General features: G+C 33.2%; 2 protein-coding genes across 2 annotated transcripts; both read right to left on the minus strand.

Annotated features, from left to right (window-relative positions):
- Window positions 1-16,892: 16,892 nt before the first annotated feature.
- Window positions 16,893-17,588, minus strand: LOC124934727 (malonyl-coenzyme:anthocyanin 5-O-glucoside-6'''-O-malonyltransferase-like). Its single transcript, XM_047475239.1, has one exon. It carries the CDS (start codon window positions 17,586-17,588, stop codon window positions 16,893-16,895), a length of 696 nt encoding a protein of 231 aa, XP_047331195.1.
- Window positions 17,589-17,737: 149 nt separating this feature from the next.
- Window positions 17,738-18,193, minus strand: LOC124934728 (phenolic glucoside malonyltransferase 1-like). The gene has a single exon (XM_047475240.1). It carries the CDS (start codon window positions 18,191-18,193, stop codon window positions 17,738-17,740), a length of 456 nt encoding a protein of 151 aa, XP_047331196.1.
- Window positions 18,194-20,712: the final 2,519 nt, after the last annotated feature.

Consider the following 20,712-nt stretch of genomic DNA (forward strand, 5'->3'; position numbering starts at 1 on the left):
TTATATCAAATTTTTAAAATTTTTCAATAATATATATATATATATATTTATATTTATATTTATATTTATATTTATATTTATATTTATATTTATCAACTTTACAAATTTATCTTCTAATTATGTTTTTAAATTTTTATTAAAAAATTTTTATTATTATAAATTCATAATAGATAAAAATATATTAATAAGAAAATAAAGAATAAAAACAAAAAGTTAAACATATAAATAAATTATATAAAAGGTTAAATATATAAAATTAACCTATGTTATTAGTTTGAGGACTAATATATATTTGTAAAATATATTTTCCATCTTCAGCAGCTCCTTCCACTACTTGGCCACATTCACACCTTTTATAACATCACTGAACTTTGTGTGGAGCCTTGTGCTTAGCCATTTATCGAACAACTTAATTCGTTCTGAAGCAGCAAGCTCCACCTCCCCCAAGAATAATGTCGATCATCTGATTTGCTTCAAACGAAAGTTCAGGAATGTAGTCAACTTTGTCATTTCCCTTCCTTACAACTTCGGCAGGTTTGGGGTTAGAAATAAGCTCTCTGAAAGTAATGCCCTGAGCCGCTCGGACTGCTCTTAGAATAACGAATGAAGAGATATTCTTAGGGAAAGCATCTTTTAGAATAGCTACAGTAGGGTCAACAGCCGTCTGAACAGTAATTCCTTCAATTATAGCAGCTTCAGACGCATGCACAACCACCTACTCTTTTGCATGAGTGGCAAACGACTCCTTGGCTGGAGATGAGGCCGTCTGAACAGATACTGGAACACCATCTTGACCAGTAGTTTCAGAAGCCACTAGTGCGACAGGGGAAACATCAGCGTCTTCCCCTATCTCTTCTCAACAAGAATGCCAACTAACTTAGTAGTTGGATCAACAATAGGTTCCACCACGGGAACAACAATGGGCTTTATGGCCAAGGAAAGAATGAGATTTACCTCGGAGGTCGTCTGACCAGCAGGAATAACATTTGTCTGACCAACAAGAGAAGCCTCTTTCTGACTAGTAGCTTTTGCAGACGCTAGTTCAGATTGGATAGGGGTAGACGCCTCATCCAGCACATTGGTTGAAGGAGAAAAATAGACTAAGAACATAGGGACAACAACAATAGGGGTTTCCTCTATTCTAGCCCTTTTTAGAATGGAGTCAACCTTAGTAGTTTCTCCAATAGATGCTCTCTTTTGGCTAGTGGAACTTGCGGCAGATTTCATCGCCGAATGCTTTCTTTTCTTTACAGGGGCCTTACGACTAGAAGTCGTAGGACATTTGGACAAAGTGGTAGATTGACCACTCGTCTGTTGGGTGGAAGATGTAGACTTGGATTCCTTGACTATATTCATCCGCATAATATAGTTTCCAATAGTGCTGGTTGTCATGATTCTGCTAATATTTCTAGGTGCACATTTTTCCACGGGCACCTTTAGATGTTCCAGAATCCAGCTAAGTTGGATTGAAAATCCCACACATTTCTTGCTATGCACATAGACCATCAGGCAAAGGATGAAGAAAAGAACAGACGACCAGTTGATAGCCATCCCCTTTGTTATGGCCACCATCATCTCGAATCTATCTTGGGTGTAGGCGTCGAACGACCCTGCTTTCCCTTGAATAGATTTGGCACAAATACTGCTGAGAAGAGAATACTCATATTTGAGGTACTTCTTCACGTTGATCGCGACTGGACCATCGACGTCTGAAAAAAGCACGCATCTCTGAGATAACCTCGGTCTGATTCTCTTCGGAGAAGGGGTGGCCTTCCGTCGGAAGCCCAAGGATCTGGGCAAAAAGATATTCGGATTAAAGAATTTCAGCACCCTTTATCTTTGTTGAGAAAGAGTCTCTGGCAAGCTTCATCGAATCGAAAAACGCACGAACCTCCGCATCGTGAAGGATATACAAGCTGCTGAGAAATTTCCTAAGGTCAGAAACCTTTAGAGATCTGAACATAGCCACCATCGCCAGCAGCCCTAATGGGTAAATAGAGTCAAAATCCACCTACATGGTGTTATGAGCGAAGGAAACAATTTTCTTAGTCATCTTGGGGTTTAAAGAATAAACGAAGAAGAAGACTTTTTTAGAAAGAAGGTAGAGCAAAATAAGCGATTTAGGGTTTCTAAAAATCTCAAATCGAATGCAAAATATTTTAGGCATACAAGGAACCTTTAAATAGATTTTAACTAGCATGCGTCAAGAGATGTAATTAAATAAACTATCATTATTTAAAGTAAAAGACATTTTTAAAAGTCATCATTAAATATAAAATGTGTGGTAATGAACCGACAGGCGTGTTAGTCTCATTTTGAACAATGATAGACACATGTCTTCATGTCATTTGATATTGAAGGTATTTACAAGACAAGATCAATTAAATATTTTTCCTTCAATATTTGAAATGTGGCCGCTTATTATCTGAGAGGGAGAGTGAAACGATAGTGCATTAAAAAAAATAAGACAGATGTACATTGTTCGCATACCTTGCATTTAAGTGTGGTAAGACGTCTATGTAGAAGGTGTCTGCTTCTTGGCAACAATCGTGTGAGCAGACGTCTTCCTTACATTTACACGTTTGACCATGCTTTAATTGCAAGTTGTTTAAGCACAACCCGTCTGATATATAGAGTCTTTAGACGACTGATTTGTTCAACCCAATTTGAGACATCCGTCTTAACACGTATGTCCAGTCAACTTATCAAAAAAAATCTCCCTCAATTTGTGCATATTTAATTAAATTAATTTAGATCTAAAAGACTCAAAACATTTCTAAAGTAAGAAATCTTAGTCTCGAGGAGTGACTTCGTGAAGATGTCGGTCACTTGTTGATCGATGGGGACATATTTTAGCCGAATATGCTTTTGAGCAACATGATCCCAGATGAGTTGGTGTCTGATATCAATATGTTTTGTCCGAGAGTACAACACCGGGTTGTATGTGATCAATATAACACTAGTGTTGTCGCAAGAGATCGGAGACTCGTCTGCTTCGATGTCAAAGTCTCTTAGTTGATGTTGGACCCACAACAACTAAGCACAGAAGCTGCTCGCGACAAGATATTATGCTTCTGTTGTTGATGTGGCAATCGACGTTTGCTTCTTGCTGAACCAAGAGATCAAACGATCACCAAGGAACTGACAAGTCCAACTGGTGCTCTTCCGATCGATCTTGCAAGTTGCATAATCTGCATCAGAATGGCTAATTAAATTGAAACTGGAATTCTTCGGATACCACAGTCCCATATTTTAATTTCCCTTTAAATCTTTCAAAATACGCTTAGCAGAAATATAGTGAGATTGCAAACGCCGACATCAAATAGGATGTTTGGTCGGCTGGCTGTTATAGAGAGCATAAATCCTATGATTCCTCGATAAGTAGTGATGTCGACAAACTGACCATCTTCATCCATGTCCAGCTTGCTGGATGAGCTCATGGGCATTGAAGAACTTGAGTAGCTCTCCATGCCGAACTTCTTTAGCAGTTCCCTAGTATACTTTGCTTGGTAGATGAAAATGCCATCTTTAATTTGACAAATTTGAAGACCTAAGAAGAACGTCAGTTCCCCCATCATGCTCATTTCAAACTTGTCATGAATCAACTTAGAAAATTTCTCACATAATTTAGGGTTAGTTTACCCAAATATGATATCATCAACATAGATTTGAACAAGCAATATATGAGAGTCTTTAACAAATCTAAACAATATTTTATGTACTGTGTTAATGATAAAATCAGATTAAAGCTTGTTTCACTTCTATTTATAATGTAAATAAAAGTGAAGGAAGCGCACTTTAGTGAAACTAACTTCATTTTTATTTATATTGTAAATAAAAGTGAAGCAATCTTCACTCAAATGCTCTTCCTCGGGTTTAACCCGGAATGAAGCAGTGATATTTCTGGGTTGTGGTATTTTTTTAACTCGTAGGAGATTTAATAATATAATATTAATGTGTTGGGTCAGCTCATTTGGCAGATGGGCCTGAAAAATTAATAAAGCCCATTAGGGCATATTTAATTAAGGAAAAAAAATACACAGCAGTGTTAGTTATTTTTCTCTCTCCCTCTTCCAGTAGTTCTTCCTCCATTGAAGCAGCAATTCCTTCACTAAAACAACAAGTTCTTCTTCTGATTTCCTTTATCTCTTCTCCATTTGGTTAGTCATCTTTAGTGATGATGATAATGTATGTGAATGACAAGTTAGGACGAGGTTAATTGATAATTTTGATTAGATTACCTCTAGACTTGTATTCAACAACATTGTATATCCATTTGATATAGTGGATGATTTAAGTGGCCGAAGTGTCATGTGGTTTTTACCTAATTTGGGTTTTCCACGTAAAATCTTGGTGTCTTGCTCTCTGTTTCTTTGATTGTTTGATTGTTTAATGCTCAATTGAATTGGTTGCCTATTTGATTATACAAAAGGGGAAAAAGAATTGTTAGGCCTTTATTGTAGCTTGTCTATTTCTGGATTGCTAAACAGGTGCTATTATTCGATTTCTCCAACAAGTGGCATCAGAACTGAGTACGTTTGGTGGTGATTCTTGTATAATTCAAATGGAAGAATCACTGAGTAGTAATGACACGATGATCAAACTCACAGCTACCAATTACACAACTTGGAAGTCACGGATAGAGGACTTATTGTGTAATTATGATTATGAAGACACTATTTTGGGTGATAAAGGCAAACCAGAGGCTATGATAGATGCAGATTGGAAAAAGCTGAACAGAAAGGCAGTTGGTAAAATCAGGCAATAGGTTGACAACAGTGTGTATCAGCATGTGGCTACTGAGGTTAATGCTCATAAAGTGTGGACTATTTTGAGTGAGTTGTATGAGAAGAACAACACTCAAAACAGAGCATTTCTATTTAGCAAGCTTTGATCGTTGAAATATTAAGATAGGTCTTCTATGTCTAAGCATCTAAATGCTTTTCAGGGGATTCTAAATGAGTTGGCTGCGATAAGAATGAAATTTAATGATGAGCTTCATGCTATGTGTTTGATTAATTCTCTGCCTGATAGTTGGGAGACACTTGTGGTTTCAATTACCAATTCTGTTTCACAAGGTAAGCTCACTTTGAAAATGATGAAAGAGAGCGTGTTGAATGAAGAGGCTAAAAGAAAATAACAGGGCTTCTCGACTCCAAGTCAGGTGTTCGTGACTAAGAAAAGGGGTAGAAGTAAAAATAAAACTCCAAAGAATCGTAGTGGCAGTTCAGACAGGTCACGGGGAACATCCAGCTCGAGAAAAAAGATTACATGTTATTAGTGTGGCAAGCCAGGAACAAGAAGTATTAGTGTAGATCTTTTAAGCGGGAATAAAAAGAGAATAAGAAAGATGGAAGTAGTAAGGTTGCAGATGTGGGTGGTAACGACATCGATATTGTTTACGACAATGATAGTATCAACCTTGTTTCTCAAGATACACAATGGGTGGTAGACTCGGGTGCTTCTTATCATGTCACCAATCGTTGTGATATATTTTCTTCTTACACTAGTGGACAGTTTGGTTCAGTGACATTGGGAAACCATGTTACGTGTAAGATTGTTGGAAAAGGAGATGTTTGTTTGGATACTAACACTTCGTGCAAGCTACTTTTAAAGAATGTTTGACATGTTCCAGATATTCAGATGAATTAATCTCTACTGGTATTCTTGATGATGAGGGCTATCATAGTTACTTTGGTTAAGGAAAATGGAAATTCACTAAGGGGTCTTTGGTGATAGCTAAAGGAAAGAAGGTCGGTTATCTTTATGTGACAGAGATTAAGTCTTACGAGGGAGAAGCAAATACAGTTAATGATTGTTCAGCACAACTTTGGCATAAGCGACTTGGTCACTTAAGTTAAAATGGCATGCGAGTTCTCTCCGAGACAATCAATCTTCAATGCTTAAAGTCCACAAATTTAAAGACATGCACATATTACTTAGTTGGTAAGCAACATAGAATTTCCTTCAAAAGTTTCTCTCCATCTAGGAAGCCCAATATCCTAGATATGGTTCACATAGACATATGTTTTATGGATTTCTTGACTTTAGGTGGTGCTCATTATTACATCATTTTTATCGATGATTGCTCAAGGAAGGTGTGGGCATATTGCTTGAAGACTAAGGATCAAGCATTGGATTACTTCAAGTTGTTTCATGCTGAAGTGGAGAGAGAAACTAGGAAGAAGTTGAAATGTGTTCGTTCGGACAATGGTGGCGAATACAAAGGGCCATTTGTGGAATACTATAAAAGTCATGGAATCAAGCTTTTAAAGATTATGCCAAAAATACCTCAACAGAATGGAGTCGCAGAGAGGATGAACAGGTCTATCAATGAGATAATTTTGTGTATATTGTCTCATGCTAAGTTGCCAAAATCCTTTTAGGGAGAGGCAATGAAGACAATGGTTGATCTGATAAACCTTTCACCCTAAAGTCCTTTAGATGACGACGTTCCAGAAAGAGTTTGGAGAGGTAAATACGTCTCTTATGATCACTTGAGAGTTTTTGGTTGTAAAGTGTTTGTTCATGTTCCTCGAGATGAGAGAGCTAAGCTTGATAGCAAGACGAGACAGTATATCTTTATTGGGTATGGCCACGGAGAATTTGGTTACCGATGTTGGGATCCGGTTAACAAGAAACTCATTAGAAGAAGATATGTGATATTCTTTGAAGATCAGACCATTGAAGACTTTGAGAAAAAAGAAAAGCCAAAGTCTACGGAGAATGAATTGCCTGACAATGGTAGGATTCGTACACCACAATCACAGCCCAATGATGTGGAAAATTCCCTAGTTGAGGTTGATGAGACTCCTTTAGTTGATGCTGAGCCAACAGAGGAAGCTGAACAAGATGATGATAGTTCTCTAGAGTCACCTGATGATCAGCATATTAGAAGATCTAGTAGGAAGCGATAACCTTCTAGTAGGTATCCTCCCAATGAGTATGAAATGTTGACTGACAGGGGAGAACCAGAAACCTATCAAGAAGTATTGTCTCATGAAAACAAGAATAAGTGGTCGGTGGCAATACAAGAAGAGATAAATTCCTTGCAATAGAACGAGACTTATGACTTGGTAAAACTTCCGAAAGGAAAGAAGACTTTGAAGAACAAGTGGGTATTCAAGTTAAAGCATCAAGAGAATAGCTCACAACCTCGATACAAAGCAATACTGGTTGTGAAGGGCTTTGGACAGAAAAATGGTATTGATTTTGAAGAGATCTTCTCACCGGTTGTGAAGAGGTCATCCATTAGAGTTGTATTAACATTGGCTGCTAGTCAAGATTTGGAAATTGAACAACTAGATATGAAGACTGCATTTCTCCATGGTGACTTGGAGGAAGAGATCTATATGGAACAACCCGAGGGTTTCAAAGTTAAAGGTAAAGAAGATATTGTCTGCAGGTTGAGGAAAAGCTTTTATGGGCTCAAGCAAGCGCCTAGACAATGGTGCAGGAAATTTGATTCTTTTATGGAAGCAAATGGGTACAGTAAGACCACTTCTGATCATTGTGTTTTCATCAAGAGATATGGTATTGATGATTATGTTATTCTTCTTCTCTATGTTGATGATATGTTGATTGTTGGGCAAGATATTTCGAAAATTGAGAAGCTCAAAAGAGATTTTAACAAGTCTTTTGCGATGAAGAATTTGGGTTCAGTGAAGCAGATCCTAGGCATGGAAATCACAAGAGACAGAATACTTTGGCTATCATAGGAGAAGTACATTAAGAAGGTACTTGAGAGGTTTGTATTGAAAAATGCAAAACCGATTTCAATTCCACTTGTAGGCCATTTCAAGTTGAGTTCTAAACAATGTCTTACAAGTGAAAAAGAGAAAGATGAAATGAAGAATGTACCTTATGCCTCTGCAGTTGGTAGTCTTATGTATGCCATGGTATGTACAAGACCGGATATAGCACACACAATTGGTGTTGTTAGTCGGTATCTCTCCAATCCGGGAGAAGAACATTGGTTGGCTGTTAAGTAGATTCTCAGATATCTTCGAGCCTCTTCGAAAGCACGATTATGCTTCGGAAGTGATACTCCTATTTTGGAAGGCTTTATATATTCTGATATGGCGGGTGATGTTGATTCAAGAAAATCTGTATCAGGTTTTTTGGTTAACTTTGTAGGCGGTGCTGTTTCGTGGCAGTCAAGGTTATAAAAGTTTGTTGCCTTGTCTACTACAGAAGCTGAATATATTGCAGCTACTGAGGCATGTAAAGAGGTGTTATGGATGAAGAAGTTCCTACAAGAGTTGGGCTAAAAGCAAAAGAAGTTTACTTTGTTTTGCGACAGTCAAAGTGCCATTCATCTCTCAAAGAATTCAGCTTTTCATTCGAGATCCAAACACATCGACGTGAGATATCATTGGATACGTGATGTGCTTGAGGCAAAAGAGTTGAACTTGGAGAAGATTCATACAAGTGAGAATGGTGCCAATATGTTTACGAAATCCTTGCCTAAGGACAAGTTTGAAGATTGTCGGGAGAGAGCGGGTTTATTAGAGCCCGCGAAGTTGCGCTGACGGGGGAGATTTTTTGGGTCAGCTCATTTGGCATCTGGGCCTGATAAATTAATAAAGCCCATTAGGGCATATTTAATTAAGGAAAAAAAAATACACAGCAGTTTTAGTTGTTTTTCTCCCTCCCTCTTCCAGCAGTTCTTCCTCCATTGAAGCAACAATTCCTTCACTAAAACAACAAGTTCTTCTTCTGATTTCCTTTATCTTTTCTCCATTTGGTTAGCCATCTTTAGTGATGATGATAATGTATGTGAATGACAAGTTAGGATGAGGTTAATTAATAATTTTGATTAGATTACCTCTAGGCTTGTATTGAACAACATTGTATACCCATTTGATATAGTGGATGATTTAAGTGGCCGAAGTGTCCTGTGGTTTTTACCTATTTTGGGTTTTCCACGTAAAATCTTGGTGTCTTGCTCTCTGTTTCTTTGATTGTTTGATTGTTTAATGCTCAATTGAATTGGATGCCTATTTGATTATACAAAAGGGAAAAAGAATTGTTAGGCCTTTGTTGTAGCTTGTCTATTTATGGATTGTTAAACAAGTGCTATTATTCGATTTCTGAATTGTATTTTTTTTAACTCGAAGGAGATTTAATAATATAATATTAATGATGCGTTAGGATGGATCCAGAATAGGGAAATAGAAAATTCGGTAATAGAGGAACCAGACATCTTAAAAAGTCTATATACAATTGCATAGGTTGTTTTACCCTCTAGTTGGTCCTGATAATAACAATGCATGCAAAATATCATGGTAAAAGGTCTATCGATATTGAAGATAAGCTGAATCAAAAGTTTTGACAAAAATTAGAGAAGATCGAAGAGAAATCGACGCTTAAACAAAATAAATGATGACGCAATTTTCAAATGATCCACTCTTCATCCCTACACGTAATAATTTTGGTACGTCAATAGTTACAAAACTTTTAAATAGAAACAATTATATTAATTAATTGGAGCATAAGCATTCAAATTGCACTCATACAAAAATTCAAGAAAAAATCGATTTCTCATTAAAAAAATGTTTGCTTGACAAGTTTGATGGATAATAATATAAATAATAATGTGTTTTGAAATACAGTTAAAATAATATTTTAACTGGTTAGTGTATGCAGGGTCGGCCTTGAGTAAGCCCGACAAACCCTCATGTTAGGGCAACTTACTTCTCAGGGCCTTGAGTAAGCCCGACAAATCCTCATGTTAGGGCAACTTACTTCTCAGGGCCTTGAGTAAGCCCGACAAACCCTCAGGTTAGGGCAGCCCACTTCTCAGGCAACTCATTTATTTCAAATAGTAAGACAGTTAGTCAAATATATTGTACTTTTAAACATAAAATATTATAGTTTAGTGGTTTAAGGTAAAATTTTAAAATTTTATTTTGTTATGTGTTCAAATCTCACTAAAAAACATTTTTTTATCAACTTTGTAACTACACCTAGGACAATAAAAAATATCGACATTTTTTTCTATGGGGTAGCCCAATACTCGGGCCAATCCTGAGTGTATGTAATTCAAACAAAATCAAAGGGTATCTCAATTTCATAACTAGAGTGATATTGACGCAAAAATTGATTCTTAAAAATATTTTTCTTATCCTATAAGTTGAGTCACTACAACAAAAAAGACTTTTGGCGACGCTTAAAAAGACTTCTGTCAACCCTTCAAAGCGTCGCCAAAAATATTACCGACACTTATTCTTGCGTCGTCAGAAGCAGGATGGGCGCAAGTTATAACAGCGTCGGTAACATTAATTTAAGTGTCGCTAAAAGTCTATTTCATTTTTAACAATTCTTTATATTGTAATATTAATTTTTTTTTACAATTTATCTTAATATTTTTTAAATTAAACTAATAATCAAGAAAATTTAATTTATACTAATTATTGACATTTTTAATTATAACAAAATTAATATAAATTTTTACAACAAAACTATCTCATAAAATTAATACAAATTATTTGAATTCTTCTAACAACTTCTCTACATGCATTTGTCTACAACTTTCTAACTGGTTTCTAAGTAAATCAAATTGATTGAAGCTGCAGTTAGGTTCAGAAAGCTGGAAATACAAATAAACATAATCAATAATAAAAAATAAAAGGCCTTCACAGTTGGTACTAAACTTGGAAAGAGAGAGACAAGTCTTCCCAACTTCACAGCAACAACCTCTACAACCTCTGAAACAATTTTTTTTTTCACCTGCAACCACATCTGTCAAACACAAATTTCATTAAACTTTTATACAAATAACAGAAAAAATGTCATTAAGTCATTTAAGATTCGTAAAAGTATTGAACCTTTTTCAACTATTCCATTATGTTCTTTTGCAATCATATTCTCAGCTTCATCATCTTACTTAAGCATAACTGTAAAAAAAAACATATTTTGCTTGACAAATAGGAAAACTTATTGTTTGACGACAAGAAAATCATAACAGTTATGTACCAATTGATGTATCCTCCTCCTTAGTTGAGGAGTCAATCAAAGAGGCAGTCAATGAGTTAATCAATTCATTCTGAAAAAGAGGAATCTGCTTTGGCTCAGCAACCACCTCTAAACACATATAGAGAAAACTATTGACCACTTCTAAATAGCAAGTAGCATTACTCAGGTAATTGGAATCCAATGACATACAAAGAAATAAGTTTTTGAGGTTTTATATGATCAGGGAGTTCAAGTGGGAGTCAACCTGAGACCATTGGTCTCCAAGATAACACCCATTGCCACTTGAGCTTCCCTAGAGGGTTCATAAGTATTTTAAATTTGGGGAAAGAATTTTTAGAATTTGAATAGCCCATTCAACAAAATAGTGAAAAGAATTAAAAATAACCTAATTACTCATAGCTCCAAAAATAAGTTAGTGAGACTCCTCAAGTCAGTTATGAAAGGCAGCAAAACAACTGGATCTTTAGAGGCTGGCTCACCCTGCTGCTAATGCAAAACAGTTGTCAAGAGAAAAATATATAATGGACTTTGTAGCTACAAGAATTGAGGTATTAAATCTTTTACTTGCAGCACCTCTAATAGTAGGTCTTCACATTCACTAGGTGAAGAAGATACAAATTCAGCACAGGTCTACCAATCAGAGAATAATAATTTAGATATTTTTTCTAGTTTGAAATACCATATAATAATAACCTACATAAATGCAAACAATAAATTCTATGCAACTTCACATACCTCCAGTGGAAGGCAGAGGATATAAACCTCTGTCTTTGACAACTTTTGGCAAGACTCTGCATGTTGAATATGATATTCACGGTGCCTTTTAAAAAGCTTGCTAGCCAATATTTTAACATCTTTTATATGTAAGAGTTGGCCATCCACTCCTTTGACCAAAGAAAGGATGTTTAGCTGTAAAGTGAAGGGAGAGGGCGGGGGAACACAAATTTGTTAACAAAGATCTCAATTAAAAGAAAATAGATGCTCAAGCACAATAGTAATACAAGTGTACAACAAGCAAAAGAAATTAAGAACTTTTGACAACTTACCAGTGCAAAAGAAGGAAGGTTAGAGCAAAGCCAACAATGAAATGCATGATCTGGTTCTTTTTAGATTTTTCAAACCTGAAAAGAATGGGGTGTGTTTACTAAATATTATAGTAAAGTCATGCAACTCTCTATGGTATAGGCACAAAGTACCATAAACTATAACGAAGAAGAAAAGATCATACAATGGCCTAGAATATGTATAAGATGAACAAAAAAAGTACTATAAAATCAGTTAAATACCTTTCTCCAATTGTTTCTGGCAGTAGAAGATTATTGCGTGAGCAGCCCAGAACAGATGTAAAAAATGAGAAAAGAACATTTCTATCAGATAGTAACAATGCTTTAAATTCAACCATTAAGCTTAGCAGTTCCCTGAGAAAGTGACTCCATTTTCCACTTTCACTTGTCATAGTTTTAACAAAGAAGGCTGAATTATATAAGATACCGCAGCTCGCACATCCTAAAAGAAGATAATAAAATGCATAAGTTTGGATAAAAAGGAAAAAATTATATTCCTGTCATTAATACAAAATCATTTAATGTACACTTGAAATGAAAATATTCAACCTAAAAGATGTATAACCTGAATATCACTAGAAAGAGGAACAAGCAGCGAAGGAAATTCAGCCAGAAGTTGGACAAGTAAACTTTCATTTGATTGAGAACAAAGAAACATGAAAGAGCGAAGGCTTTCCAGTTGGACAACTAATGGAATACTTGTCCCAAGAAAGATGAACTATAGATAAGAAAGAAAAGTCAGTGAATACAAAAAATAGAATACAGAATCAGTAACAGCAACCCTGATACTATGTATATAAGGAATTGGAACAACTATACTCTATGTTCTACATATACTTCTCATACAAAACACAAAGAATGTAACTTAAACTTTAGCAAATAAAGATTTTCTAAATATTGTGTCCCAAAATTATTTTTGCTGATAAGTGAAAGCACAAAAGTATTTAGTAGAGGGTAATGATAAACAAGATAGAAAAGACAATAAATACTCAAAAACATGAAAAAAATAAACAATATCAGAAATGTCAAATTAGATTGTAGTAAAAAGGGATGACATTAAAACAAACCTTCTTTAGTGAAAAATCTAGATAAAAATCTGCCTTGGGAATTCTTGGATTTTGTGACTAGAAAGTTGAGATGCTTATGGAAAACATGTTTTGACTTAGATGAAGATAAAAAGACAAAGAAATCATGCAGTGAACACAGCCAACCCTGCTCATCATTCTGAAATTCCATGTTTTGCAGTGATTATTAATTGTAAATAGATGTGGGTTGTTCCAAAGATGATGAGAATAGAAAATAAATAAACAAAAAACTACAAACCTTGTAGAAACCTGATAAAACCGTAGTAAAAAATTTCTCCAGCAACCTCCAGAACAAGGCAAGCAATATCTCAGCATTGAGTTGTCTCAAGTTGGCACCAATATTGACTTGAAAAAGTTGCTCCAAAAATATATTGCAGTCTCCATCCATAATTATTATGCTTGTCTATTAATGGTAGTGTCAGAAGTTAAAAGAATAAAAAATGTAATAAGAGAAATAAAAAGTATCAAGGGCTTCCAGTATCATAATTCCAAGTTAGGTACTTCTCCAGTTGAATCCAATAGATTCCATTCAGTTTTAAGAATTGGATAGCAAGCATCATGTAGTGCATGGAATTAGACATCATCTAACACAAAAAAATGTCACCGTAAATGAAGTGAACTAGACCGATTTTGCCAATTAAAGGGGGCATTCACAAAGCATTAAGTTTCTAGATTATTAGGACATGACAGGCACATTTATAGCGTAAGGGACTAAATTTAATTTAGCAGATGTAGAAGAATAAAAAACTCAGCAGGTACTAACTCTCTTTGATGTTCTGATGCTGGGAGCATCATGTGTGGGAAACTTTTCTATAGATTGATAATAGAGAAATAAAAAAAACATAAATATTTAAGTCCAGAAAGAACACGAACTAGTGCAAATTCTCTACAACTAGCCTGGTGCAACAGCCTTCACAGACTGCTTTGATCCAGCTAGCTAAAGCAACCATCTAAAAATATGATCTAAGCTTATAACTTCTTATCGGCACAGAAGCATTCTAAAATCCAAATAATGGAGAAACTACATTGATTGGAAGAGACAAAATGATGAACTTTATCTCTGTCAAATGAAGGAACTTCATAATATAACAAAATTAAGCCAGAACTTAACACCAAAAATCAGGTATGACAGAAAGGGAAAAAAACTCATTTGTAATTGAAAGGAAACAAAATGAAAAGATACCAATCTTCTGCTCCATGGATGAATCCAATAAGACCAAGAAAAATAATGTCTTTGAAAACTCGGAAGAATTGCAATTTTCAACAAGCCACACACGACATATGTTTTGCTGGATCCAATGAGACTGTTTCTGCAAACCTTCTTACAGTATCCTTGTTGAAAGAAGTTATGGAACTTTGTTTCAACCTCTGAATTGATTTGAGAAAATAATTTAAGAATGATAATTTCATTCAAAGCATATTGACAAAATGATAATCATATTCAATAAGCCTATAAGATATTAATAAATGCACTAGTACCAAGCTCTCTACAGGATATGATGGTTCACTAGGAACTGCAAATATTTGAACAAAAAAAGTAAAAAACATTAAACTATGTTTCAATCAAGCAATAATAGATTAAGAAATCAAAAAGAATGATGATATCGATACTCACCTGAATTTAAAGGAATATAGTAAAAAGATCCAACAGTAACATTATTAGAATTAACAATTCCATTAACAAATTCAATACTAGCCATACTAACCCCAAATCTACTCGCTAAAGATTCAATACTATCACTCTCTCCCATCACGTAACTCATCGGGTAGTTCCACAGCCCACTCGAACATCCACAAAACAACTTTAATGAAACGATTGATCCAGCTCTAACCGCCCTAGTATAATTAGGAAGAAAAGGTAAACCCTCGTATGCATCGATCATAATATCGTGAAGAGATCCCTGTTTTTCCTAATTGTAAACGTCGTATTCGTCAAATACTTATTTAATAACGGAGAACAGGAACAGTTCTTACGGATGAAAGACGTAATCTCGACCATTTCCTTCGACTGTGATATCGTGTGGAAGCACGTCGAACATGGATTGGAGCAGTTGAAGAGTCTCGTTTACGTTTGGCTTGAAGGCGAGGAAGGCGAGGAAGGATGAGCATAATCAAGATGAATCGGAATACAGACCTAGCTAGTGTGAAGAATGTCGAAGAATCAAGAATGGAAGAATTTGATGAGATTAATATTTAACACATAAAGAAAGGGAGATGAACAGAGAGACTAACAATTAGGTTAGAAAGAACTATTAGGTTAGAAAATCACAAAAATGAATTAGGCTTAGAATTGGGCTTTTATATATATTTATAAAGAATAATTCTTAATTTTAAAGAATAAATAAGTTAATTTTTATTCTTTGTTTAATTAATTTATTTTTAGTTTATATTACTTTTTATTTTACATTTAATTAAATTTAAATAATAATTAAATAAAAAAATTATTAATTTTGTTTTTATAATATTATATAAAAAATTAAAAAATATGTCATATAAAACATAATAATAAAATTTTATGATTAATAAATTTTAAGTCAAATTTAATTTTTAAAACATTAAAATAGTGAAATAAAATATTTTAAAATTTAAAAACAAAACATAACAAATATTAAAATTTAGAATAGTTAAATTGTAAGGTTATTAAAAAAGATTGTATATAAAAAAAATAAAGGTGGTTGTAAAGGTGTAAGGGTGGGCAAAAATTTATTTTCTTTTAACTTTTATTTACGCTTAATATTCGTTGGCATATAAGAGCGTCGCAGAAAGTCCTTTTTGTTGGAGTGAGTATAATTTAATTTCTATTTTAATGCTTTTAAAATCAAACAAAATAAATGCCTTCTTTATATTTTATATTGTAAAATGAGGAATCATGATATTGATGAATTTTTTTTTATATTGAACTCACTTTTCAAGTTAGACACTAGAAATTCATTCTCTTATAACAAGAATAGTGCTCACTTAAATAAGATTAATAATTTAATGTAAAATTCTTGTAAAGGTCTTTTTACAAGTTTGTTGATTATTTTTATAAATGAGTAAAACTCTATACGACTAATATCAAATCTTTTTTAAATCAAACGGAATTTTGCACCGACAACTTTTGTTTACACATCATGTCACACCAAAAAGTCTTAAAGAACTTTTTTCTAATTATTATGAATACACACTTTATTAATAGAAAACATAAGTGCAAAATGTCCTCTCAAAATATAAATAATTAAATTAAATTTGAAAAAATAAAGATATTTGACTATTTAAATCCAATATCAAACCAAACAAAACTTTTTAATATTGAATAATTAAATCAGTTTTATTAGTAAATCAAATTTTTTAAAGGAATATAAACTGTGAAATCATAATTTTTTTATATTGATAAATATAAAGTTTTATAGAAATATTTTTGGACAGAAAAACACATGTGCATGTGGTAATGATAAAAACATTTTAGAAACTGAAAGTTTTTCAAGAGATAATTCATACAAAAATAACACCACAATCTTAACTTAGATAAAAATAAAGAAGTACAGTTCAATTTTGATGATTTTATTTCAATAACATTCTATTAATAAATGTTATTATATTCTTGATTCTTTATTTAATATAAAGAATGATAAAATTTTATTTTAGTTGTTTAGGTTGATAACATGTTTAATGTTGAAAATTACCAATATCTTGAAGCCCTTGACAGAAGATGGATTGGAAAGCTTCAATCTTATGCTTACTAAGAACAATCCCGATCTCAATCCCACCTTCTTCATCTCTAGCATCACAGAGAGAGAGCTACAGCCTTGTCAATGGAGACCATCTCCACCTTCACCGGCCGGCCCCATCCAAAATCCGCCCCATACAACTCAAACCAAGGCGACCCACCAATGCCATACGTTTTCTGACCGGCAAATGTTGAATCTGCTTCCGAAAACCACTTCTCTGCCCCTTTCACAACTCCTTGAGGCAAGCTTCCAACCGCCTCTTTAATGGCCGCCGCCGCCGTCACCAACCCATTTCCCCCTTCCAAAGAAACAACCTTTGTCCTTGCTACCCGAAACGCCACACAGTTGCCAATGTAATTGGCCGGAATCGGAGGTTCCAATCGTGATCGACAATCCATGTTTATTATGAGAAAAACATTCTCGTTTGTAATATCCCCTCCCTCTGCTTTGACCAGACACGCCCATATATACGAACAAACCGCCGTAAAACTTGAAACATTGCCGTCTATTTTGCTCTTTATTTGACCCATCTGTTGTCGACTTAGTCGGAATGTTCCTCGGAGTAATCCTGGTTCCGGTTTCATTTCCATTAGAGTGAGGCCGGTTCCTTCCGTGGCAAATTCTTTCCATCTTTCGGTGAAAATCGTGCAGATATCTAAAGGGTCGTTGATGAAAGATCTTTCTAGAACCGGCGTCAATTCCGGCGGAAGGGATCCAACGTGGCAAACTTTGGCCCATGACTTGATAAACATGGCGGCGCTCTTGCCGTCGAGGGCGGCGTGGTGGGCGGTGTATCCGATGGAGAATCCAGAACCAGGGAAGAGAGTCACTTGTAGTGAAATTACGGTTGCCTAATAATGAAACTCAATAATTATTCTTTGAAAGATAATTTTTAACTAAATTAGGATCTACTTACCTGATTCTCTGTAACATGGAAATCCGACGACAATAGAGAATGCATGTCTTTGGCTGCCTTAACATCGTCGGTGGAGAGTGAATAAAAGTCGTCGGTGGACTCTGCTACAGTGAGAAATACCCCGTCATCGTCGGTAGCGAAATGGATAGCCGGCTTACCGGTGAGGGGGTGCCAGGTAAGATTTCCGGCGAGTGGGGGATAGTATTGAAGGGTGAGAGACAGAGCATGTTTGAGCTTGGGGAGAATGGCGTCAGAGAAAACAGACAAGGATAAATCCTTGATTTCGTAGAAAAATACGCGTTGGGTGGGTGGGAATCTAAGCCATATTGCATCAAAGAAAGTGAGAGGAAGGTAATCGCCGGAGATAAACGCTTCCGGCGATGTACTTGGTGCCGGAGGTACCTTGAATACCCCTATCACTTTCACCACTTCCAAGGCCATGGATAGAACTAGAGAGAGAGAAAGAGCGTTTTCTCGAACTAACTTAGTTGAAGGGAAAATGATTAATTATTATTTGGATGAAATAAAAAAACATATTATAGATCTACTATCTCACAGTCTGTCCCAATTCAATAAAACAACGTGATTTTGTCAATTATAATATTCATACATATCAATATATATATATATACACTTTCTTTGTCCTATTTTATACATAAGAAACCCTATGCTGTGGGTTCAAATCTGCTGTTCCACCATGCACTTAAGATCCCATGTTCATGCAAATATTGATAGTAGAGGATTCTTGCTCTAAGATACTTACCCTTCTTATGATTCAATAAACTATAGATATATATACAAAAGACTAATGATAAGCATGATGGGATTGAGGTTACATGAATAAATTGGAAAAAATAAAAAATAAAATTAATAACTTGGAAAAAATAAAAAATAAAATTAATAATTGACTATGATTTTTGAGAAAATTAGAATATATTATAGATCTATAATCTCACAGCCTTATATTATGGATCTATAATCTCACAGCCTGTCCCATTTCAATAAAAAAAAAAACGTGATTTTGTCAATTATAATATTCATACATATCAATATATATATACATAGAAAATATATATATATATATATATATAATATATATATATATATATATATATATATATATATATATATATATATATATATATATATATATATATATATATATATATATATATATATATTCTATGTCGTATAAATTATACCTATGAAACCCTATGTTGTGGGTTCAAATCTGCTGTTGCACTTAAAAGAACCCTTTTCAGTCTTACTCATGTTTCAAAAAATTTTTCCTAAATTACTCACATTTTCATTCCTTTTCCCAAATTATCCACCTTCTATCTATATTATTAATTAACCCACAAAATAACCCTCTCTCCCTCTTAACTCATTAATTAATCATCTCTCTCTAAACTTATTAATTAACTCCCTCTCTTAACTATTAATTAAAATCCTCATTTTTAAATTATTAATTAATTACTTTTATCTTAATCAATTATTTAAAATATATTATATAAATATTGAAATAAAATAACACATATATTTTATTTATATTTAAATTTATAAATATAATATATATAATATAAAATTAAAAATAAACATACTAAACTAAATAATTTAAATAAATATTATACACTAAAATAAAATACATTATAAATGTTAAAACAAAATTTTATACTTAAACGTTAAAATAAAATGCATATTTTATCTTTTGTAATTCAATTTTATTTCTACAACATTAGTCTTATTTTATTTATAGAACATTACTAAATTTTTGTATAAATACCTCTTCATAGTATTGAAAATTCAAATAGATTCACAAAGTTAGATTTTTTTATCTAACTCAAAAGTTAGATGACAAGTCCCGTACAAAAATAAGACCAATGTTGTAGAAATAAAATTGAATTACAAAGATAAAATATGTATTTTATTTAACTTAATTTATTCTATTTTAGTGTATAATATTTTTTTTAACATTTATGTAATGTATTTTATTTTAGTGTATAATATATATTTAAATTATTTAATTTAATATGTTTAGTTTTAATTTTATATTATATATATTATATTTATAAATTTAAATAAAAATAAAATATATGTGTTATTTTATTTCAATATTTATATAATATATTTTAAATAGTTGATTAAGATAAAAATAATTAATTAATAGTTTAGACAATGAGAATTTTAATTAATAGTTAAGAGAGAGAGTTAATTAATAAGTTTAGAGAGAAAGTGAATTAATTAATGAGTTAAGAGGGAGAAAGAGTTATTTAGTGGGTTAATTAATAATGTAGTGAGGGAAGATGGGTAGTTTAGAAAAATGCAAATCAGATCTTCTGCTACCGAATAGGGTGTTCCCCTGTTGCGGACCAATCAAAACTCAGCATTATTATTATATTAATAAATTAAAATTGGGTTGAAAGAAAGAGAGAGAATCCGAAACCCGTATTTTATTCCGAGTTCAGCAGAAACGGAAATGAGTGAAGCTTCCTTCACTTCACTCCGTTTTACATTACCATTGAAGAGACAGTCTACACTGTTTTACATGAGGTTGTTCATGTAAAACTGATTGATATATTCACTGTTGAGTGAAGCAATTGACTCTGATTAATAAACTATGATTATAAATTTATTTGTGATGTATTTAAATGATTAAATAATAATTCATATAATTTTATTTCTGATATATATAAAATAATAATTATGAATTAATATAATTTTATTTTAAGATTACTTTAAAATAATAATCATAAATTATGTGATTTAAGATATTTAAATTAATTTTTATGAATGATTATAATTATATGTTATAATTGTGATATATTCAAATGAATTTGTACAAATTATTTCATAATGTATATATTTAATATGCACAAATTTTTTATAATGTATTTGAATATATTTTGACAAATTATTTAAAAATTTATATAATTATATATTAAATATATACATATAAAAAC

This window comes from Impatiens glandulifera, chromosome 4, assembly GCF_907164915.1.
Source record: "Impatiens glandulifera chromosome 4, dImpGla2.1, whole genome shotgun sequence".
Taxonomy (NCBI): Eukaryota; Viridiplantae; Streptophyta; class Magnoliopsida; order Ericales; family Balsaminaceae; genus Impatiens; species Impatiens glandulifera.